General features: G+C 44.2%; 2 protein-coding genes across 8 annotated transcripts in view; both read right to left on the bottom strand.

The window, feature by feature from the left end:
* EFHC1 (EF-hand domain containing 1) overlaps nucleotides 1-9,360 on the bottom strand; it is a 62,138-nt gene extending 52,778 nt beyond the window's left edge. Inside the window, exons 1-2 of the mRNA XM_081245474.1 lie at nucleotides 9,193-9,360; nucleotides 385-606 (exon numbers count right to left, since the gene is read on the bottom strand). Of these exons, the coding sequence (XP_081101600.1) occupies nucleotides 385-606; nucleotides 9,193-9,252 (282 nt within the window). The 5' untranslated portion in view covers nucleotides 9,253-9,360. The remainder of the gene's footprint in view (nucleotides 1-384; nucleotides 607-9,192) is intronic.
* Nucleotides 9,361-20,003: 10,643 nt separating this feature from the next.
* Nucleotides 20,004-24,621, bottom strand: part of PAQR8 (progestin and adipoQ receptor family member 8) — a 37,963-nt gene continuing 33,345 nt past the window's right edge. For all 7 annotated transcript variants that reach the window (XM_081245483.1, XM_081245484.1, XM_081245481.1 and 4 more), the window contains one exon: nucleotides 20,004-23,779. In XM_081245483.1, the coding sequence (XP_081101609.1) occupies nucleotides 22,696-23,760 (1,065 nt within the window). In that variant the 5' untranslated portion in view covers nucleotides 23,761-23,779 and the 3' untranslated portion in view covers nucleotides 20,004-22,695. The remainder of the gene's footprint in view (nucleotides 23,780-24,621) is intronic.

Here is a 24,621-nt window from a genome sequence, read left to right as displayed (position 1 = left end):
ATTGTCACGATACACTCTGCACTACACAGAGATTAAGGATTTGTCATTACTACAGAATACAGGATTTTTAAAAAGTAGAAAACACAGAACAGGTAAACATAGCAATATGAACTCAAGAATTCAGAACTCATCCAACTTTTTAAAACTGTATTTAGAAAATATTTCAGTGACATCTACAGGGAATTATTTTCTGTAATCGGCTTCCTGAGTAAAGAAAGGGTCTTTCAATCCTGAGTTCAGCTGTCTATGACTAAGGGTTGAGGCATTTGAACAATTTTCTCCTCAGAGTATCTGGAAAGGCTGTGGTTTACTGCTGCCTTTTCTGAAAACAGCTGGCTCTCAGAGATTTGAATTCAAGGGGTACCCTTCCATCCCAGATGATACCTTTTTGTCGAAAGCCACATAGGCAGGAATGAATTCTGCGCGCGGGGCCTGCTTGGGCTGGCCGTACGTGAGGACTGGTGCCTCGCTGGCCAGCTTGTCCAGCTCAGCCTGAGACAGCTGGCTGACCTGGAGCCGGTCCCTGCCGATCCCAACTGTTGGACGTCGAACAACTGCATAGCCATTCCTATAGCCAAGCGTCTGGCTTCTATGAAATGCTGTTTTCTGAAGAAAAAAACGAAGTGTGTCTTTATAATATATTATAAATATTTGTTAAGTAAAAAAGTTAACATTCAAAAATATCATAACTTCAACCTTTGTTTATAAACATCCACAAACCTTACATCAAAAAGTTTACCTACTTTAGAAGGTTCTTGTATTTTAAGCTAAAACACTCGGCCAGAAAGGAGGAGGGATGCAGCAGCCTGGGCTTAAAATAAAACTTAAAGTCCTGCTGCTCAAAGTCCAATTTAATTACCAGCTCACTTTCCACAAAAAACTAAAATATTATCTCATGTATACTCCTAATTTTGTACTAGTCTTCCCATGTTTTTCATTTTATCTGGTGGTCATAAACCATGGAACTGAGAAGATCTAGTTCTGTGAAATGAATTTTTACCTGAAATGAAACAAAGGCCCTCTTGCTACAGTGATGCTAATGTACTCATATAACTTTTTGGAAAGCAAATGGATATTACAGACTTAAATTGAACAGACTTGAACTCAATAATTCCACCCCCAATCCTTTAAGGATATAATCCAAAGTCACAGGAAAGAACAATATGCCTAAGGCTGACCATTATAATGTTCAATAGTTATAATTACAATAGTAAATTATAATAGTTATAATTACAATAGTAAAACATGGCATGGGAAACAATCTAAAAGACAAGCATAAGTAACTGATGGAAAGCTCACCTAATGGGCTATTATGCAGCCATTAAAATACTGGTTTTAAAGACCATGTGGTAATCTGGGAAAAATATTTATGATTTAATAAATCCAAAAAAGCAGCTTACAAAATTATATGCACATTAATTACAAGCATGCAAACACGTGCACAAAAAAGACAGGACTTGGAGAATGTTCTCTGCCTGTACTATACATTTCTTTTTTTTTTTTTTTTTGTGGTACGCGGGCCTCTCACTGTTGTGGCCTCTCCCGTTGTGGAGCACAGGCTCCGGACGCGCAGGCTCAGCGGCCATGGCTCACGGGCCCAGCCACTCCGCAGCATGTGGGATCTTCCCGGACCGGGGCACGAACCCGTGTCCCCTGCATCGGCAGGCAGACTCCCAACCACTGCGCCACCAGGGAAGCCCTGTACTATACATTTCTGAATTATGTTGCTTTTTTTTTTTACAATCAACACATTTTCAATGGTAAATGGAAAAAACAAAAGATTACAGAAAAAAGTGGAAAGGAAATATTTTTGAAGGCACAGGAGACCAAAACAGTGGCATAGGATACCCAGCCTCCCCATCCCTCCACAAAGATCAATGGTTGGACAGCTGTCCATGAACACCTCTGGAAGAGGTCCAGAGTCCATTTAGGAGGTTTCAGCAACACAGTAAAACAAAAAACTGAGGATATTCACACAGGAAGAGAAGGAAGACAACCCATTTTGTCTGCATCATCCCATCCCCCAAGCCAGCACTGTTCAGCCCCAGGAGGCAACCTCCCCTCAACCAGGAAAGGAAAAGCAGGGTGGGCAGTCAGCTTTCCAGTCGTTGGGAGACACTGCACGAAGGTCCCACCTCAGTTTCACCCCACAGACTAGTGAAGCAGAAGTGTACAGAGCCAGTTAGGAACAAGGAAGAAAAGTAGGGGCTACTGGCAGCACCCACTCAGTGGGAGCCACTGTGGTTCACAGAGACCTGCTTGGCAGACAAACAGCAGATTTTGACCCACAGCCAACAGCCAGCATAATTGCAGCTGCCATGTAGCCCCTGCAGACTTCACCAGCTTTTGTCCCACAGGCATTCAGGGTTGCCCAGGCCACCACCTGAGTCCCTCCTGGCTCCCTCCTCTCCCCTGTCCCCAGCAGAGCCCAGGAACCACACAAGCAGCCAGCTTAGGCCTCTAGAAAGTGATGAAGAAAAAAACTGCCAACCAAGAGTACCTTACCCAGAAAAGTTGTCCTTCAGAAATGAAAGCAAGATAAAGACTTTTCCTAATAAGTATAAGCTAAAGAACTTCATCACCACTAAGTTTGCCTTACATGAAATGCTGAAAAGAGTTCTTTGAGCTGAAACAAAAAGGTGTTTATTAGTAACATGAAACTATACAACACACTGGTAAAGGTAAACGGAGACACCCTAATACTGTAACATGGTGATGTGTTATCTACTTAACACTACTATAAAGACTACTTAACCCTAGCTTCAACAATTTGTTAATGGATACACAATACAAAAAGATGTAAATGGTGACATCAAAAAAATAAGGGGCAGGGAGTAAAAGGGTAGATTTTTATGTGAACAAATACTGTTGATCTGAAGGGTGAAATAGACAACAAAACAATTTTAGCAAGGGACTTCAATACCCCACTCTCAACAATGGACAGATCAGCCAGATTAAAAAAATCAAAAAGGAAAACACTGCACTTGAACCATACTTTAGATCAAACAGACCTAACAGACACATACAGAACAATACATTCAACAGCAGCACTCTTTATTCTCAAGCATGTGCAAAACATTCTCCAGTATAGATCATATGATAGGCCACAAAATAAGTCTCAGCAATTTAAGAAGATTGAAATCATACCAAGTGTCTTTTCCAATCAAAACGGCATGAAGCTAGAAATCAATAAGTGTAGGAAAGCTGGAAAATTCACAAATATGTGAAAATTAAAAAACACACTCCTGAACAACCAATGAGTCAAAGAAATCAAAGGGAAATTTTAAAAATCTTGAACAGATGAAAATGGAAGCACAAAAATGAAAATCTACAGGATGCTGCAAAAGCAGGTTTAAGTTTATAATGATATATGCCTGCATTGAGAAATAAGACCTCAAATAAACCACTTCACTTTATACCTCAAGAAACTAGAAAAGAACTAAGCCCAAAGTCAGCAGAAGAAAGGAAATAATAAAGATCAGAGCAGAAATAAATGAAATAGACACTAGAAAAATGACAGAAATGATCAAAGAAACTAAGCTGTTTTTTTGAAAAGACAAACAAAATTGACAAACCTTTAGCTAACTGATTAAGAAAAAAGAGGACTCAAATAAAATCAGATATGAAAAGGGAGACATTATAACTGATAGTATAGAAATACAAAGAAGCATGAGAGTCTACTATGAATAATTACATGCCAACAAACTGGATAACCTAGAAGAAATCAATAAATTTCTAGAAATGTACAACCTACCAAGACTGAATCATGAAGAAATGGAAAATCTGAACAGACCAATAACAAGTAAGGAAACTGAATCAGTAATCAAAAACCTCCTAATAGAGAAAAGCTTGGGACCAGATGGTTTCACTGGTGAATTCTACCAAACATTTAAAGCAGAATTAATGCCAGTCCTTCTCAAATGCTTCCAAAAAACTGAAGAGGAGGGAACACTCCCAAACTCATTTTACAAAACTAGCATTACCCTGATACCAAAGCCAGATAAGGAAACTACAAGAAAATTACAGACCAATATCTCTGATGAACACAGATGTAAAAATCCTCAACAAAATACCAGCAAACCAAATTCAACAGTACATTAAAAGAGTCATACACCATGGTCAAATGGGACTGACTTCTGAGATGCAAGGATGGTTTAACATGTGCAAATAAATAAATGTGATACATCACATCAACAGAATGAAAGATAAAAATCACATGATCACCTCAACAGATGCAGAAAATGCATTTGGCAAAATACAATATCCTTTCATGATAAAAATGCTGAAAAAACTGGGTATAGAAGGAACATACCTCAACACAATAAAGTCCATAGATGACAAACCTACAACTAACAACATACTCAAAGGTGAAAGGTTGAAAGCTTTTCCTCTAAGATCAGTAACAAGACAAGAATGCCTACTCTCACCTCACCACTACTATTCAACATAGTACTGGAAGTCCTGGCTAGAGCAATCAGGCAAGAAAAAGAAATAAATGGCATCCAAATAGGAAAGGAAGAAGTAAAACTGTCTTTGTTTGCAGATGATATGATCTTATACTTATAAACCTTAATGACTCCACCAAAAAACTGTTAGAATGAGTCAACAAATTCGGTAAAATTCCAGGATACAGAAATCAACATACAAAAATCAGCTGTGTTTCTACACACCAACAATGAACTACCTGAAAGAGAAACTAAGAAAACTATCTCATTTATGATAGCATCAAAAACAATAAAATACTTAGGGATAAATTTAACCAAGGAGGTGAAAGGCCTGTACACTGAAAACTACAAGCTTTTGATGAAAGAAATTGAAGATAACACAAATAAATGAAAAGAAACCCATATTCATGTTTTGGAAGAATTAATATTACTAAAATGTCCATACTACCCAAAGCCATCTAAAAGTCAATGCAATCAGTATCAAAATTCCAATAGCATTTTTCACAAAAATAGAAAAAAAAAATCCTAAAATTTTTATGGAGCCACAAAAGACTCTTAATAGCCAAGCAATCATTAGAAAGAACAACAAAGTTGGAGGCATCCTGATTTCAAACTACACTACAAAACTACAGTAATCAAAACAGTATGTATTGGCAGAAAAATAGACACATAGACCAATGGAACAGAATGGAGAGCCCAGAAATGAACCCTCACATATACAGTCAACTAATCTTTGGCAAGAAAGCCAAGAATACACAATGAAAAAAGGATAGTCTCTTCAATAAATGGTGTTGGGAAAACTGGATAACCACATGCAGAAGAATGAAATTGGATCCCATCTTACACCACTCACAAGAATTAACTCAAAATGGTTTGGACTTAAACATAAGACCTGAAACTGTAAAACTCCTAGAAGAAAACAGAGGAAAGCTCCTTGACATTGTTTTAGGCAATGATTTTTTGGATCTGACAACAAAAGCATAAGAAACAAAAGCAAAAATAAATAAATAAATGAGACTACATTAAACTAAAAAGCTTCTGCACAGCAAAAGAAACCATCAACAGGGCTCCCTTGGTGGTGCAGTGGTTGAGAATCTGCCTGCCAATGCAGGGGACATGGGTTCGAGCCCTGGTCTGGGAAGATCCCACATGCCACGGAGCAACTGGGCCCGTGAGCCACAACTACTGAGCCTGCACGTCTGGAGCCTGTGCTCCGCAACAAGAGAGGCCGCGACAGTGAGAGGCCCACGTATCACGATGAAGAGTGGTCCCCGCTTGCCACAACTAGAGAAAGCCCTCGCACAGAAACGAAGACCCAACACAGTCATAAATAAATAAATAAATAAAATTTAAAAAAAGAAACCATCAACAAAATGAAAAGGCAACCTACAGAATGGGAGGAAAATGTGCAAATCATATATCTAATAAGGGGTTACTATCCAATATATAAAGAACTCATACAACCCAATAGCAAAACAAAAACGATCCAAATAAACACAGTCTGGTTAGAAAATGGGCAGAGGAAAAAAAAAAGGGGGTAGAGGAACTGAATAGATATTTTTCCAAAAGAAGAGACACGAATGGCCAAGAGGTATGTGAAAGGGTGCTTGACATCACTAATCATCAAGGAAATGCAAATTAAAGCCGCAATTAGATAACATCTCACACCTGCTAGGATGGCTATCATCAGAAAGCCAGGAGCTAACAACTGCTGAAAAGGATGTGGAGAAAAAAAACCCTTGTGGGAATGTAAATTGGTACAGCCATTACGGAAAACAGTGTGGAGGTTCCTCAAAAAATTAAAAACAGAACTACCATACAATCCAGCAATCTCATTTCTGGGTATATATCCAAAGGTAATGAAAACAGGATCTTGAAGAGATACCTGCACCCCCTTGTTCAATACAGCATTCTTCATAATAGCCAAGATATGGAAACAATCTGTTTCAACCAATGGATAAAGATATGACATATATGTGTGAATGTGTATATACATATTTATACATGTATATACAATGAAATAGTATGCAGCCATGAGAAAGAAGGAAATCCTACCATTTCTGACAACTTGGATGAAACTTGAGGGCATTATGTCAAGTGAAAAACATCAGCAAGAGAAAGACAAATACTGTATGCATGATATCATTTATATGTGGAATCTAAAAAATCCAAACTCATAGAAACAGAGAGTAGAGTGGTGGTTACCATGGGGTGGAGGTAGAGGAAATGGGGAGAGAGTGGTCAAAGGATACAAACTTCCAGTTTATTCAGTTATAAAATGAAATCATTCTGAGGATCTAATGTACAGCATGATGATTATAGCTAACAATGGTGTATTACATACTTGAAAGTTGTTAAGAGAGTAGATCTTAAATGTTCTCATCACAAAAAAGAAATGGTAATTATATGACTGGATGGAGGTGTTAGCTAATGCTATGGTGGTGATCATTTTGCAAAATACAAGCATATCAAATCAACAGGTTGTACGCTTTAAATTTATACGTCAATTATATCTCAATAAAGTTGGAAAAAAGTGGAAGGGAAAATTAGAGATTATGTTAATTTGATGGAAATTTTTTTCCTTTTTCTGTTCTTTGCAATGTTGCTTTCAAAATCATATTTATACACATACATATATATACACACATAAATCATAAAATGTTTTTTATGAAAAAAATTACTGACTTACCTACCTAATTTCTTTGCAGCCCAACCAACCATCTCTCAGGATCTGTACTAACATAAAAGGTGCAATAGAGTAAACTTCTTTTGCTAAGAGTTATGGACTGTGAACTTTATTTTATGGGTTGTACATTCAGGGTCACATATCAGTTGACAGGACATAACACAAATGACACAGAACAAAATGGGCTGAGTTGACTTCATCACTGGGTAGGTAACCTGTGTAACTTCAAGCTCCTCTTCCACCTCTAAAGACAGAAGCAACATCAGCTGCTTCATTTGCTTTTCCCGTTTGAGACAAACATCTCTACCATCACTCAGCTATACGACCTTTATCAGTGGACTTCAAGGGCACCCCAGGCAAGGCCACCTCAGGCTCCCCACCTTAGTCCCTGTGGTTCATCTTCTGAAGGTCTTGAGAGTTACACATACCTAGTCTTTCAGGGCTGAAGACAGTGATGTTTTTCACATATCAAAATAAGGCAAATTGGCTGACACTTGGCCAGTGTATTTAAAATCTGAAATATGTCCAATGCACAGTTCATCTTACTTGTAGTACGGCAATATATGTTCTCAGAGCCTGGCACCTCCAACCCACACCTCTGTAATCCCAAATCAAATCAACCCTGCTCCATGGGTAACCCACACTCACCAACAGCAAATGGTAAGCTGTTCCTGCACAGGGCAAGAACGTGCCTACAACATTTTTAAGTTTCATAAAACTGAAAAGTCCACTGAAGCAAAAAATCTACAATGCTGTGTCTTAATGCAGGAATAACTATGAAGAAGAGATTCAGAATCCAAATTCCCTCACCAAACATTCAATTTCAATTTATTCTCCCAAAGAAAATAAATTGACTATGTGTTTTATCTGACCTTCATGATCAGGGAGAGGAACTTATAGTTTAGATGATTAAACTATGTAAATATAAAGTATTATTGTTTCATCTCTGATAATCAGCCTATCAGCCTACTGAATCTTAATGTTGATATTCCAACATATATTTCAGTAACCCTGAAATTTCAGAATTAAATAATAATTTTGTCAAGGGCTAAACTGTCAGAGAAAAAAAACACAAGCCTATTTTTTTTTCTCTTCAATTTTGTCTACAGGATGCAACTAAAAACACAAAGTAGGGTCAGAGTGAAACAAAATCTAAACAGGAATCTTTTATTAAAATGTTAAAGCGAAAAGAAAAGGGCTAGGAGAAGAAAAAACAGCAACGAATCAACTGTAGTGGAGGGAATTTATGTGGAAGTATCTCCTACAAAGCACCTGAGGATGGTTTGGGAGGAAGACGGCCAAGTGTTGAAAGTCTAACTTTTGGAGAAAGACCAACTGGGAAAGAAGGTTAAACAAGAACAGGGTGAAGGTGGGACTAGACTGTAGAAAAGGGATGAGGTGTGGTAGACGCATAAATGAGAAGGGAGGAGACTGCAATAAAGGACCTGGCAGAAAGAAGCCAATGGGTGGAAGTGGTAAATAAGACAGGAAATGGAGCTGGGAGTGGGAGCGATTACTGGGTCTAGGATTCAGAAGAGGAAGAACGCGGGCGGGAAAGATAGGCCTGGGGAGAGTGGGTGGGATGGGGCTGTGGAAATAAGGATGAATGTGTAGAGAGGCAGAGTCGGGGAAAGGGCCCAGACTAGGGGGGAGGGTTTTAGGGGGGAGGGTTTAAGGGTGGAGCTGAGCAGAGAAGGGTATGGGGTGGGAGAATGAGCTAGGGAGAGGACCGAGGGAGAGCTCGGGAGCAAGGTGGGGAAATCAGCGATCTAGAGGAGGCAGAGGCTTGAGGAGAGCAGCAAGTAAGAACGCTGGGAGGCCAACACACTGCCAGGGTGGAGTGGAAAAACTCGAGAGGGATGGGCGGAGGGCAAAATGGGGCAGGGAGGGTGAGGCTGGGTGAGGGAGAAAAGAGAACAGGGTTGGGGCAGAGGGACGGGTTTGAAGGGAAAGAGGACAAACTCGCGCGGACGAGAAAGGAGACGCAATCTTTCGAGCAGCTGCGAGCCCTCCGAGGCCGCCCGGGGTTGGGGATAGGGGGTTGGGCAGAGAAGTCCTCACCGTGGAATCCTTAAAGGACGTGCCCGGGAGAAAGGGCAGGCCATGCACTGGGTTGAACATTATCGCAGCCGCTCTCGCCGCGGCCACCTCGGTCGGGTTTGGTCCTCCCGCGTTGCCGGGGGGACCAGCGGCGTCCTCAAGGGCCCCAGCAGCTCCCTGGTAACGCCAAACATCCCGAGCGCTCGCGGAAGAGGGGCCGGGCCTGAGGCGCAGGCGTGCTGGGTCTGCGCGTGCACCGCCCGCGGGACTGGGAGCTCTCGCGGGAATGTGGCCTCGGCGAGCTGGTCCCGCCCCTCCCCTCTCGGGACGCGGCGACGTGAGGGCGGGTGGGAGGGGCGGGAGGAGGCTGTTGTGATGACGCGATGGTTCTCGCCGTGAGGTCCAGGTTTGGGGCGGGCCCTGAGATCAGTTAGAGGGGAAGCTTCCTTCGTTCCACCGCTGTCCTCACCGCGCTCCGCCCGATCTCTCTTCTCCCACCTGTGGGAAAAGGGCTCTTGTCCCAGTTCACACTGAAGTGTCAGTGGTTGGTTCCGGTTGAAAGTGTTACCTCTCTCGGACCCGTGCTTCCCTGAGGCCAGGGGTTGCGGATTATTCGTGGTTATAACTCTGTTGCTCAAGGATGTTCAATGAACAAATGCAACCATCTGGTCCCTAATCCTCCCACTACAGCATTCTGTTTTTTTCCACTTTACCTTTCTTTATTCTACTGTCAATCCCTGCAGTTCTGCACCCTCCCAGTTGTTGGCTGGGCCTTTGGGTCTTACACATTCACCGCAGGACACTCAATATTTGTTGACTGAACAGCTACAGGGTTCTCGTGTCAATTCTCCATGTCTCTAGTATCTACCTACTTGCAGCTGCAATGAAAAGATCAGAACCAAGAGGGGAAACGCATCTCCTTCAAGGAGAAAACTAAGTCATAAGAAAAAAGCAAATAAGTGTGGTGACATATTATCAAACTCATAGGTACTCTTTTTACAAAACTTGTTGAAATTACTATCCCTTAAAAGAAATGTAATCCTATTCCTGAAACATTTTCAGGAAAGAAAAAACAAGCTATCCAGCAGCACTGAGGAGCTTAAAAAGAAGAAAAGCAAACAAAACCCAGCTGCCCAGACATTGGATTCATCGAGTCTGAAATGGGTCTCAGGCATCTGATTTTTATAACAGCTGTTTCTGATAATGAGCCAGTTTAGGAACATGACAGAGTAACAGACCTCAATCAGAAGGCTTCCACGTCATGGGGCAGTTTACTGCCAATACAGACAGCAGCTTTAGTTTTACTGCTGCTTGTCGAAGCAAATCCCCTTGTTGGGTTTCACTAATAGTTGTAAACCTCATGGGGCCCAGGACATCAATCCACTAGTGGTACCTGAAGCAGTTATTGGTGGCTGTCTCCACACCCTGCCCAAAGAGTTTCTTTCCTTTTTTTAAAAAAAATTATCTTATTTTTGGCTGCACTGGGGCTTCGTTGCTGCGTGCAGCCTTTCTCTAGCTGTGGCGAGCAGGGGCTACTCTTCATTGTGGTACGTGGGCTTATTGTGGTGGTTTCTCTTGCTGCGGAGCACGGGGCTCTAGGCATGCAGGCTTCAGTAGTTGTGGCACGTGGGCTCAGTAGTTGTGGCCCATGGGCTCAGTAGTTGTGGGGCTCTAGGCACACAGGCTTCAGTAGTTGTGGCACATGGGCTCAGTAGTTGTGGCCCACGGGCTCTAGAGCACAGGCTCATCAGTTGTGGCTCACGGGCTTAGCTGCTCCACGGCATGTGGGATCTTCCCAGACCAGGGCTCGAACCCGTGTCCCCTGCATTGACAGGCGGATTCTTAACCACCGCACCACTGGGGAAGCCCCGAGTTTCTTTTCTAATAATACTTCCTCTCCCCAACTACTTCTAGTTCCCATTTTTGTCCCCTCTCTTTTTTTCACCTTTACAAATTTTTTAAAATTTCTACTGGTGTAGTACCTTAATGTAGGTGTTTAATACATTTTTTAAAAAAAATCAATGCACTGTTGAAGATACTGAAGACCTTTAAAAGTATCTGTCCATTGCATTATATCTTAGCCACTGACCTAGAAGGGAAGTGTGGACAAAGCATGTCACCTGCCATATCAGTAAATAACATGTCGCCAACCATCGAGTCAGCAGCCACTGCATTTCCCCACAACTGTGCACCCTGTGGGAATTCAGGATGGAGAAAAGCAGGCTACTGGCCCAAATGGCTAAGATGCATATAAAAGGAATAAGTTCAATGAGCCCAGACTCTGGCACCTTCCGATACAAAGAAAAGCACTAAACTCATTAACTTGAGATGTCTGCATTTTGTGACTAGCAGTAATCTTTAATTTTTTTATTTTTTGCAGTACGCAGGCCTCTCTTGTGGGCTCTCCCGTTGTGGAGCACAGGCTCCAGACGCGCAGGCTCAGTGGCCATGGCTCACGGGCCCAGCCCCTCCGCGGCACGTGGGATCTTCCCAGACCGGGGCACGAACCCGTGTACCCTGCATCGGCAGGCGGACTCTCAACCACTGCGCCACCAGGGAAGCCCTAGCAGTAATCTTTTGATGTTCCAACTACCTGGATTTGTTGCAAAAACTATGTATTCGGGCTCCTCCCTTACGTCTTTGGAGCAGTCCCTCGGAGCTGTCTGAGAGGCTGTCTTCCTGGCTGGAGTCCTCGGAAAGTCCACCGAATAAAACATAACTCTCAACTTTTAGGTTGTGCTTTTTTTTTTTTTTTTTTTCCATTCAACAGAAGCCAGCCACTGGGCGAATATTTCAAAATGGCAAGTTCAACCTCAGAATCACTGGGAGCTGTAATCCTTGCTGACCCTTCATGGTAACCTTACTCTTCCCAGTTACACGATCCCTTCCTGCCCTTTCTCTTAATAAAAGTAAATCCATGGCATTAGGATACACTCAGAAGAGCCCTCCTGGACTAACTGCAGGGTGGCACTTGGGTCTGTATTCCCTGGGCTGGATAGGGAAGGAGCCAGTGGGGCTTGGAAAAGGTGAATCGTGCCTAAATCTACTGTTCTTTGTGTCATCTGTTTCTATTGGAGGAGTGCCTTCTGCTCAAATGTCTTTCTTTCCCAGAAGAGCACACTAGTTAAATGGTTAACAGGTGTTTTAACTACTTTCAGACCTAGAAATGTAAGGTGAAGGAAAATTCTCTTGGCCTGTGGCCTTGTAAAAATACCATCACCTCTGAGGAGGGGAAGCCAGGCCATACTGGATCAGTGCTAAAAAGCACAGGTACAGGTCTGTGAAGAGGGAAGAAAGGGCCTCAGAAAACCGCTTGAACCCTGAGAAGAGTGGGTGTGATTAAGAGTTTACAGCCTATTTCTCCCAATCAGGATGACTCAGCATGGATTGCACTCACCATCAACCTGCACTCACCACTTCTCACCTGTGGAATATATAGGAGGGGGCGGGAGCCTGACCATCCCCAGCAGCTATAGTAGAAAGTGTGATGTTTGGAAGGCTGTACATAAAGCCTGGACTCAGAAGGCCACAGGGACGTTGCATGACCTTAGAGTGTGCTACAAAGCTTGGGGAATGGAAAAAATGGGAAGATCAGACTGCCAGGAGGCCAAACCTGAAAGAGGGCCTCTCTGGGGCTGGATGACATCTCCCAGAGACACCTGATGGGAGGAGTCGGAATGCAGAGGCTGCAAGCAGCCACCTAAAATAAAAGTCTCCTTTTTCAGCATTTTGCCCGGAGCTGGCTTTACCTAGAATTTGTTTAGAATCCTAGGACATCCTTATTCTTCAGTACCTAACATCACAGGACAGATATGAAGCAGGTTGCATGCGCGCGCGGGCCTTTCTGCAGTGATTGTGGTGCGTTACTGCCCTCTGCTGGACAGAAACGGTACAGCAAGGCTTCTGGAAAGCAAACTCAATGACCCACCTGCACGTTTGGAAGTACTGGGAGCGTGGCTAGTGAGTGACTATGGAGATGACACCTTGCAAGGGCGTGTCCCTCAGTCAGATGCTCTCTACCCTTCATTTCTATCACTCCGTGGTCTCTGGAATCAATTATCTGAAAAGCGTGCCGGTCAACCACTTTGATCTTTGCAAGGTATGGAGAAAGGTGAGAGAAACCCTGATTTCCAAGCAAATTCTGGAACAGATTTAGGACCCACAGGAAATCTTCATTTGACACAAAAATCACACAGTTTGGGTTTAGATTATTTTAGTTTTGCAGTGGGCTCCTGCCAGGGGGTTGAAAAAACTCGTGTTTCTGATGCTTTTTCCTCTAAGTCAAACCCATTCTATGACTTTAGCTGATTTACTCAGAATTCCCTTCCCTCTGAAAAATCCTATCAAACATGACTTCACAGAATTAGAGATTACATAAGATGTAAGCACAGGATAAGTGCTTTGTTTTGTTCAGTGCCATTTTCTCAGCTTCCACCACAGTGTCTAACACCTCTTAAATACTCAATAAACAGTTGTAAAATAACTGACCAAGTAAATGAATAAATGATGACTTGAAAATCACCCAGTATTTTTCAAATAGCCAGTGGATCCCCATTACTAGGTCTTAAAAACATCTTAATGATTGTGAAAACAACTAGAATTTTTTAAAAAATGAAATAGACTATAAATGATCAGGATGCATCCCATGTTGAATGGGTAAGAATAATTCAGTGAAAAAGTATTTTAAGATGTATAAAAACATACGCATTGGCATCATGGGTATTAGTGCGGTCAGAGTCAAAAAACTTGGAAAGTGATTAACACAACCCAGCCCCTCATTTTACTGATGAGAAATCCCCAGATCAAAAGAGATTAAGAAACCATGGGTTAATGACTGGTTACTAATCGGGTATTTCTTACACTCAACCTCAATCCTCACACAGCTGGGAAGGATATTCTTCCTTCAGCACATGAGGGATCATTGATCTTAGCATCCAGCTTGTAAGACATCTGTGCCTTAATCAGGTTCTTCACAGGATGGAGAAATAGAAGTGTTAGAGTGATATGGCAGTAATATTGATTATAGGTTTAGATTCCAAATGTGGACAGGGCACGAATCCATTGATCCAGGTAAATGGCAACCTTGAACATGGGGAAATGCCTCTGCTTCCTCCTCTCCCACTGAATATCTCAATCCACTCATCCTTCTCTCTTCTCACATATGCGGCATGGAACAGAATGCATGCAGCACGGAGCAGAATGTATGCAGCATGGAACAGAAAGTGAAATGCCCGTTTGGGAGTCCTGAGGGCTACATTCATGTCCTGTGTCTTGAATATTTGTGTGAGCTTGGACAACTTACCTACCTGTGTTTCTGGTTTCTTCATCTCTAAAATGAAAAGCCTGGACCAGAATTAATGATCATTAATGGTTTTGAAAACCTAGTGAAAGCTATGGGTCCTGTCTTCCCCAAATGTGCATACTCACAGGTATAAATGTTAGTTATGATTTTATGGAGCCCCAGTGGGTCTAGGGTCTAGAACTGTTCCCTCTCTGAAATACGATACAGAAGGAGTCCGTATCATAGCTCCCCAGAGGCGGAACGACGTGTAGATAGAGAGTACTGACTGTAGGAAGCTCTTCAGGACAGATGACCCTTTTTTGCCAACAAATGAATTGCAGGGAGGGGGACTAAGAGTGAAGTGGAAGGGAAACCCATAGTTTAAAAGAGACAAATAACAAGTCGACCGACTGCAACTGGTGGGCCCTGTTGAGATCCTGATTCAAACAAATACACTTTAAAAATAACAATGCCATTTATGAGACTGCTGGGAATTCGAATGTGAGAATGTTAAGAAATTGTTCTTCAATTTTTTAGGCATGATCGGTATGATGGTTTTGCAAGAATGTCTTCATCTTCTCTAAAAACTTTTATTTCTCTAAAAACTTTTAGAGATACATACCCAAGTGTGTATCATGGAGAAAATGATAAGATGTCTGGAATTTGTTTCAGAATAATATGAGAAGGAGCAAGTGAGGGTAGATGGCACCAGATTGCCTGTGAGTTGACCCTTGTTGACATGACTAAACACTTCATTAAACGTTTCTGTCTACTTTTGTATATACTGAAATTTTCTATAATGAAAAAGTTAAAAAAAAAAGTATGGACTCTGGAGCCAGATGGCCTGGGTACAGGCCCTGATTCTATCACTTACCAGATCTGTGAACTGTGGGAGTGTCTTAAACTTTCCTTACTATAAACATATAATAATAATAATTTGCAACTCATAAGGTTGTTGTGAGCATTAAATGAGTTAGTATATGTAAGTATGAAGCATGGTGCCTGGCACATAGGAAGTACCCAGGGACTGTTTGCCATTAGTGTGGTCTAGGGGACTCTTCTGAATGGACTGTTTGGAGAGTGACTGGGGACTTGGAAAAATTGTGGATGATCAACTAAAGACAGGAAGGTAAAAGGAAGACAGGGAAGGGGGCAAGTGTGTTAGGCCTTCTAAAGCCTGTGTAACATTTAGGTTTGGCACATGTGACTTATGTCTTTCCTCTTTCCTCTTGTACCCTCCAAACATCTCACAGAGACAGACAGACAGACACACACACACAGAAACACACATACACACAGATAAACACAGACACGCAGACAGACACACAGACACAGAAACACACAGATACACAAGGACACGCAGACACACACACAGAGACACACACAGACATACACACACAAACACAGACACACAGACCCAGACACACAGACACAGACACACACAGATACACATAGACACGCAGACACACAGATACACACAGACACAGAAACACACAGATACACACACACACAGATACACACAGATATGCAGACACACAGACACACACAGATACATAGAGACACACAGATACACACAGACATGCAGACACACACACAGACACAGACACACACAGACACACACAGACACATGGAGACAAACACACAGACACACAGATACACAGACACAGAAACACACGGATACACACAGACACGAACACACACAGACACACACAGATACACAGAAACAGACACAGACACACACAGGTACACAGACACACACACACACATGCACCCCAGATCCCTTTAGGGGGTGGGACTCCAAACTCTCTTTGCGGTTTGGGTTACAGAAAAGCACCAGCCTCCTCCCGTGCGCTGTGGAGGAGGCTGGGGACCGGAGCTTCCCACAGCGCCCCGACCTTTGCCGTGTTCCTGTGGTCACCACCTCCCTTCTGTCCCCACTGGGATGGAGAGCAGACTGTGGCTTTGCAGCCTCTGCAGCTGAAGGTGGAGGCACGCAGGTGGACAGGTCGCTGTGGGAGCTGAGAAGAGGCAAAGACCTGGGAGGGGAGTTGCCAAGGGGCCCAGGAGCCCCTGCTTCACTGGGTGGAGCACTGAAAGTGGCCTTTTGGAATTTCTTCTCTGTGTTTAACCTCCTACCACAGAGGTGCTACTGCATCACATGAGTGATAAGCTTCCCAGGAGTATTTCCACGGAGTTCACCCATGAGACCACCAATCCCATTTCTCCCTTTAATGGAGGGTGGGTGGGGACAATGGGGTCTCCACGTTCTCTGTTCTCTTCTCCCCCTGAGGCCGCTGAGCCCAGGGCCACTGGGCAGCCAGACTGTATCAGCTGATAGAAGTAAAAAGTGAGAACGGCCTTGAACCAGGTGTTAATTTCCTAGGGCAGACATCACACAGCACAACGGAGGAGCTTAAACAGCAGAAAGTTCTGCTCTAACAATTCTGGAGGCCAGAAGTTGGACATCATGGTCCCAGCAGGGCCACACTCTCCCTCCTGGCCTCTGGTTGTTCCCGTCCACCCTTGACCCTCCCTGCCTGCATAACTCCAGCCTCGGCCTCTGTTGTCACCACTGTTCTCCCCCACGTGTGTCTCTGTGCTGTCACGGGGCTGGGTGTCCTCACCTTTTCTCCGTGTCTCTCTCTTCCTATAAGGACATCGGTCACCTTGGACTAAGGGGCCACCCTACTCCAGTATCACCTCCTTACATCTGCAGCTGCCATTTCCAAAGAAGGTCACTTTCTGGCTTCTGAGGAGACCATGAGATGCAGAGAATGCTTTATTTGATATCCAAGGACATCCACGATGTACTTCTTCACCCCCAAAGAAGTGATACAACCCTGGCTATTCATGAGGTATTTAGGAACAAAAATTAAAATGAGATTAGGTAAAGTATACACAATACGTTAAAAAGTGCTTTACACACTGCAAAGCACTCTGCAAATATTTGGTGTTGCTGTTTCCAATTAGCTGGGCCCTGAATTTATCTGAAGGAAAAAGGACTTTGAGTTTAAACATTCCTAGTTGTGTGACTTTGAAGCAATCATTCTACTTTCTTAGTGTGTTTTCTGGTTTCATGGAGCTCTTTCTGGTTTTACCTCACGTGACTAGTTAGGAAAGCAAATGGTTGTGGAAATGTTTGGGGAAGCACAGTGCTCTATATAACCTGAGCTGTTATCCTGGAGCCTTTGAATTGGCCAAGGCCTCCTAGAGTCTAAAATACAGTGCATAAAATAAAATAAAATAAAATAAAATAAAATACAGTGCATAATTTCCTATGAGAATCATGTTGGTAAGAAGTGCCCTTACCTTAGATAGATATGCTCCCAAAGTTAATATCTAAATGATTTTTCTCTTTAATGCAATGATTTTCCTTCTATATTAAATATTTCTAAAAAAATTCCATAAGGGATAAGGTGGATTTTTTTTTCCCCCCAAAGGAGGCAGCCAGGGTGTAGCATGCTGTTTCCAACTTACCAAATCAGGAGCTTGCACTCAGGTTGGAACCCTACATCCCTTTCCCTAAAGGATGGGCTTTATGGGAAGTCTATACAACCTGTGGAAATATAGGGCTTCTCTCTGTGTCTGGCTGTGTCAAGGATTCCCCAGGACTGGATTAAATCAACTAGAGGGCAGGAAGATGGGCTGGGGAGGCAGCACGAGTATCAAGAAGGGTTGAGGTGACTCTAAGGTGACAGCCTTGCTGGAGTGGGAAGTGTTTCCAGCCTCTGGAGGGGAAAGGAGAGAGCTCAATCCTTTTGAAAAGGGGCTGCCCAAAGCAGGTCCCAGCCTCCCGTGGGTCTGGCAGGCCATCTGGCCCTCAGGCTGTGACTGGAACCAAGTCCTGGAGAGGGGCCCCTATCATGGCCCAAGGTGGGAAGACACTGGTCCTCCGTTAGCATGGAGGGTCCCGGTTTTTTACCCTCACTGTGGCATCTCCAGAGCCAACATGGAGTCTGCCACCAAGAGATGCTCATAAATACTTGCTAAATCAGTAACTGAAAAGTGGTTAAACTATTAGCAGTGACAACAGAAGTATTTGCAAACTGCCCAGGGTCCCTACTGGTGATAAAAAGGGTTTGGGCAAGAGGGGTATCCGTAATTCTATCAGTGGAGCCTCTAGCCAGAGAATGCTGTTTTCTTCCTGTTATGGTGATAGTAGAATCACCTTCTCCACAGCTATTTAAATCTAATAGTTAAGGCCACAAAATCCTTTGGTTGACAGGTGCCACATTTCACAACCATAGTACCTGTTACGGTATAACAATAGTACAGTTCATAATTTTTAGGTTTCAAAAAATACAGTCTATGAATTCAAAAGTTTGGAATATTTAACTCTATTGTCCATGAGATTAAAATATTTATTCAATTAGACTGAAAATCCTTAGAGAAATCAACTCCATAGCTTTTGGGGAGGGGGCCCACTTTGATCTACTCACAAGTGGGGATTTGGGGGAGGGGGAGAATATTTTGGGATTTTGGGTATGGAGATTTTTTTCAAAGCTTTTATGCTTTCCTACTTCTAGGTGGCTATGAAGTGTCCTGATCTCCTTCTGGCAACGTTTGTCTAGATAAAACCTTTCTTTAAGATAGGCCTTGTCAAAGACACAAGGTAGCTGTTGAGAGTACAATAATGCATTTACAAAATCTGATACATGGTCATTTGTGTAAGTAGATTTATATAAACAGAAAATAGTTCTATTTTTTCTTTGCCAAGCAATCAAGCAAAACCCTAGGAACAACAAAATTAGGCGGAGGCCTTGGGGACAATGGCCATGCCTTCTCTGAGTAAGACATGAGCACCATCTGGAGGACCCATTTGAAACTACAGCGTGGCAACTGAAGAACCTAATGTTTTCAAGCATCAGGGAACAACTGGTGAACAGGTGGGCAAACAGAGGCAGGAAAGAACTACCTCCATTCCATGGCTTGAGTGCCTACAATTTCAAGCTTCCGGTAGAGGATTGAGAATAGTGTTACTGAGTGAGGTACTTTCAGCCAAGGTGGGAGATGAAACCCTAACATCTGAAGAGTATTAACATTAGCTCCCTAGTAAATAAAGGTCAGGAAGTGCTTGCAAGAGGGAAACAAACAGGCAAATAGGTCCCCAATTCGCTGCATCCGGTTATTCCCTCTCTCTACCCTGAGTAGGGGTCCACATACAATACCCATTTTATTCTCAAGACGTAAATGACTAATAGTTCAGTTTAGTTTTTTTTTTTCCCCCAGAGGCATTTACATTTTAATAGGTTGAAAGCCTTAGTAAAAAAGAGAGCAATAACAGCAGAATTTCCAATAGATGTCAACTTTTGGCTTTGGTGGAATAAGAAGAACCATCCCCTTTATCAAATACTTATTATTCCTTTTCAACAAACTAGGTTTCTTCCTTACTGATTCAATCGTTTGAATGAAAATGTTTTAAAAGGAGTATTTAACCCCTCAAGAGTCTGAGTATTTAAAAACGCCTGCATCTCCTGTGTCTCTATGTCTCATGAGATACTGGAATTTCTAACCAGATAGTAGTCCCTCAACTCAACACTTCTCAAATATCTCTGGTGAAAAAAATTTTTTTTAATTTCCGGTACTTGAGGGACCAACCAATACTTGGATAAATTAAAATCAAAATGTTATGAATTTTACGTTCATATCTAAGAGTTTAGTGTCTCTCTGTACTTATCTTGTCACAGACCAATAAGTGTGCAGACTGGCACTGGTCTGCAGATGGCGTTGGAAGATCACTGCTATACCTTGTGTTTTCTCCCTTAAAAAATACCTGCATTTGGCCTAAAGATCTCTGCCCTCCATGGCCACCACAGTTACATGCAAGAGCTTGCCTTACATCTTCCTTCCAATTTTTTTTTTTTTTTTTTTTTTTTGTGGTACGCGGGCCTCTCACTGTTGTGGCCTCTCCCGTTGCAGAGCACAGGCTCCGGACGCACAGGCTCAGTGGCCATGGCTCATGGGCCCAGCCACTCCGTGGCATGTGGGATCTTCCTGGACCGGGGCACGAACCCACGTCCCCTGCATCGGCAGGCGGACTCTCAACCACTGCGCCACCAGGGAAGCCCCTTCCTTCCAATTTTTAAAAGAAGATAGCCTCTGAATCCATAATTACAGACACTTTCTCATCTCCATTTAAACTGACCCTCTACTTGCACTGTGTTGACACAACTTTCCATTCCCTTGTTCATCAGTTCAACCGGTTTGGTGTTGCTCACTTTATTGGCGGTGAATTTGGCCTGGATGCCAGAAGCTCGTGTAAGACACTTGGGTAGCACAGAAGTTCGGGTATTTGAGGATTCCCAGGAGAAATCCATCTAGGAAAACAACATAACTGACAAGACATATGCTTGGCTTTTTTTTTTTTGGCCACCCCATGGCATGCAGCATCTCAGTTCCCTGGCCAGGGATTGAACCCACACCCCCTGCAGTGGAAGCGGGGAGTCTTAACCACTGGACTGCCAGGGAAGTCCCAACATTTGCTTTCTTGATATAAAGATTACAGGAAAGCCTCAGTTGAATTTTTCCCTACAAAATACAGGTTGAAAGAGTCTTCTGATGGATAAGCAATTCTGATATTCAGAAGTTTTTTCATCCATGGGTTGGAAGGCAATTAATTCTTTTTCTCTTATCCCTACAACCCCAAACTGGAAATTCCACATGGCCATGTATTAAGTGTATTAAGTTCATACATTTCCATTTATAAGGCACAAACCCTACACATCTCTCAAGAGAAAGGAAGAAAACAAAGATATGAAGACAACAAGTAATTAGGAAGAGAGGAGGTTCATCAAACTGGAATGAAAACCCACCTCCCTTTTTAGTAAACAGAGACCTTACACTGATAGGAAATACAGCCTCTGGGGAGGGTTCCAATGCAGCCCCCTTCACTGGATCAGTGCAGAAGGCAGTCCTCAGGGGGGCTGCGTGGCCAGAACACATCAACTGCAAGCCCCGCCCCATCCCATAGAAGCTGCTGGGCAGCTATGTCCTAAACAGAACATTCTGCCTACAGGGTGCCCAGTTCACCATCCTCACCCAAAGGAGCCTTCGGGGACCAATCCACCATGAATGCACACATGTGCCTGGCCTGGGGCTGGATTAATTTAAGCTGCTCTAAGCTGAGGTACAACTGCCTCCCCGAGGACCCTGAACTAGGGTAGTTATGCGGGTCCTTCATGGGGCAGCATCTATTTAAGAGGCTGGACCTTGAGTTCCTCTTGAAATAATCAGATCCCTAGTGGGACTCTTAGAACCAATTCACTCTACCAGGGGCTTTTTGAACATGCTGGTCAAAATCTGGAGAAGATGCTCTGGAAAAAGCTCCAGATCTTCTGGCATGTAAGGCAGCCCTAATAGATCTCAAGTAATCCTGCAATGCACAGGTATAAAACAGAAGGGTCCCATGACACCAAACGGTATCCATGCTTGCTGGCTGGACCTCCTGATGGCTCTTGGCACTGTACTTTCTACTACTGTTTCCATTAGTATTATATGAGAGTAAGTTTCCTGAATGTCCACATGGATCCAAGCATTTCCTGGAAGTATGACTGCTTCATCGTCCTCTCTATCATCATGCAAGGTACAGATGGGAGTGAACAGCACTTGGGAGAAAACAGCCAGTCAGACATCATCCTGAGAAAAGGGTCAGTGCTAGAGTGGGCCAGAGAAAGGACCAGAAGCCAGATGAACCGAGTAATTCACAATGTCTGAGGGTTTTACGGAATCTTCTTGAAGATTCTGACTTCTCCACCCCGGACAATCTGAAATCCAAATGAAATCGGGTCCTTGGGTCAATGTACCCAATTACCAAAGACCAGTATCATAGAAGAATGCTCATTTCAATACAGTGTGGTCCAGCCACCTCCTAACTTTTCCAGTCCAGTTGGATTATCCCTTTAGACCAGGCCTTGCCCCTGGAGGCCACAGTCGGAATTCTACTAAATTTTCAGGCATGAAGATGGTTCTTAATTCAGTGTCCAGTGAATCTTAGCCAAGGTCCCTTCCCTTCCTGTGTCTCGTAAGGCTACAGCCCAGAGGATAAAGGAATACTTTCATTCACAACAATAACAGCAAAACTCTTGGACCCTTTGGCTTCCTAATGCCACAGTCATAGCCACCCTTGGAAATATGTACTCATTTAAAAGCCTGCTCTGAAAAACAAAAAGTCAACTCCTACTGTTGATTCAAGTTTTCCCCAAATCATATCAGGCCAACTCCACACCACGCCCCACCTGCCGGCCTCAAGAATCTTTCTTGGTCAGTCTGGCCTTGATTTTTTGCCTCAAGAAGGCTGCAGTGGCTGCACTGCAGGTGACCAAAAAGAAGAAGGAGAGGCAGGCCATGTAGATGGTCAGGGGGCTGTGGCGCTGCAGGAAGATCTCCTGTCGCCCCTTGTAGTCTAGAAGGATGGCCTCGAGCTGGGACAGTGTGCAGACAGACAGAAAGGCGTGGAAGATCTGATGCCCGTGGCCCACGATGTCACAGGAACCCGGGAAGTACTTCTCCGGAACCGGGCAGGAGAAGAAGTAGGCACTGACCAGGAAGAAGACAATCTGAAGGGAGTGGTACCAGACCGCCTGCTCCTGGCAGCCAGACAGGTGGCACAGAACCACGCGATGTGCCACAGGGCTGATGTCCAGGATGAAGGCCAGCCCCGCCGGCACCACCTGACAGATCTTCCTCATGACTGGGTAAGGCCTGCAGTAACGGTACTTAGCGTAGCAGCAGCCGGCGCAAGATAACCAGCCACAGAAGGCGGCTGCGGGCAGGAAGAAAAGCCAGAAGTGCTCGTACCAGGCCTGGTCGGAGGTGTAGAAGAAGTGGACCAAGGCACTGCCGTACTGGTAAACGCTCACGCCCACGTAGTCCACAAAGTAGAAGGTGTAGTGGGAGAGCTCGGACTTGGACTGCAGCAGGTGGGCCAGGAGGCTGAAGGTGAGGTAAGTGATGGAGGACAGGACGTAGAGGAGCAGGGGCAGGGCATGGGCAGAGGTCCACGGCAGGCCCTCGGCCTCCACAAAGGCCCAGAACCGCAAGAGGACGGCCAGAGCCGCCAGCAAGTGGGTCCAGACGTTGACCACCTCGTTGTGTTTCTGAAAGAGGCTGAAGAAGTAGTAACGCCACTCGTGGCCGGTGGGGCGGTACCCAGCATGGATGTAGGGCTCCCGGAAGAGCTGGGGCACGTCGGTCTCCGGCACGGTGCCGGGCATCTTGGGCAGCCCATCCTCCAAAATCTTGGGCAGGCGGCGCAGATGCTGTCCACTCACGGACAGGGTGCTCAGACGCTCCAGGATGGCAGTCGTCATGGCTACACGGGGATGCAACCTGCAGGAAACAGAGTAAAATGGGCAAAGATGCGGTGAGGGGGTGCTGAGCAAAGACAGCGAGGGAACTATGGGTTTGCTAGTGCAGCTGGGGAGGCGGGACTGCAGACAACTTCTTTGAGCCTCCTTTTTTTTTTTCGTATGTAGAATAATAGAGTTGGACCAAGATCGCTTACTGCTCTGACATTCTGACTTTGTCTCTACTGCTCACTACAGAGTGAGGCAAAGTCACATCTTGTAAAACGGGAATGTCAGCCACCCCATTTTAATGGCATCTAGAAGGTAAGTGAGGGTACCTTTAAAGCTTTCGAGTTTGCTAGATAATATTAAAATGTAACCCTCAGGGCTTCCCTGGTGGCGCAGTGGTTAAGAATCCGCCTGCCAGGCTTCCCTGGTGGCGCAGTGGTTCAGAGTTCGCCTGCCGATGCAGGGACCACGGGTTCGTGCCCCGATCCGGGAAGATCCCACGTGCTGCGGAGCAGCTGGGCCCGTGAGCCATGGCCGCTGAGCCTGCGCGTCTGGAGCCTGTGCTCCGCAACGGGAGAGGCCACAACAGTGAGAGGCCCGTGTACCGCAAAAAAAAAAAAAAAAGAATCCACCTGCCAATGCAGGGGACACGGGTTCAAGCCCTGGTCCAGGAAGATCCCACATGCTGTGGAGCAACTAAGCCCATGTGCCACAACTACTGAGCCTACGCTCCAGGGCACATGAGCCACAACTACTGAGCCCACGTGCCACAACTACTGAAACCCACGTGCCTAGAGCCCATGCTCTGCAACAAGAGAAGCCACCGCAATAAGAAGCCTGCACGCCACAATGAAAGAGTAGCCCCTGCTCGCCACA

This window comes from Mesoplodon bidens (assembly GCF_964165515.1).
Source record: "Mesoplodon bidens genome assembly, chromosome: 10".
NCBI lineage: Eukaryota > Metazoa > Chordata > Mammalia > Artiodactyla > Ziphiidae > Mesoplodon > Mesoplodon bidens.
The sequence above is the reverse complement of the archived record's forward strand: the minus strand, read 5'-3'. Positions and strand labels throughout refer to the sequence as shown.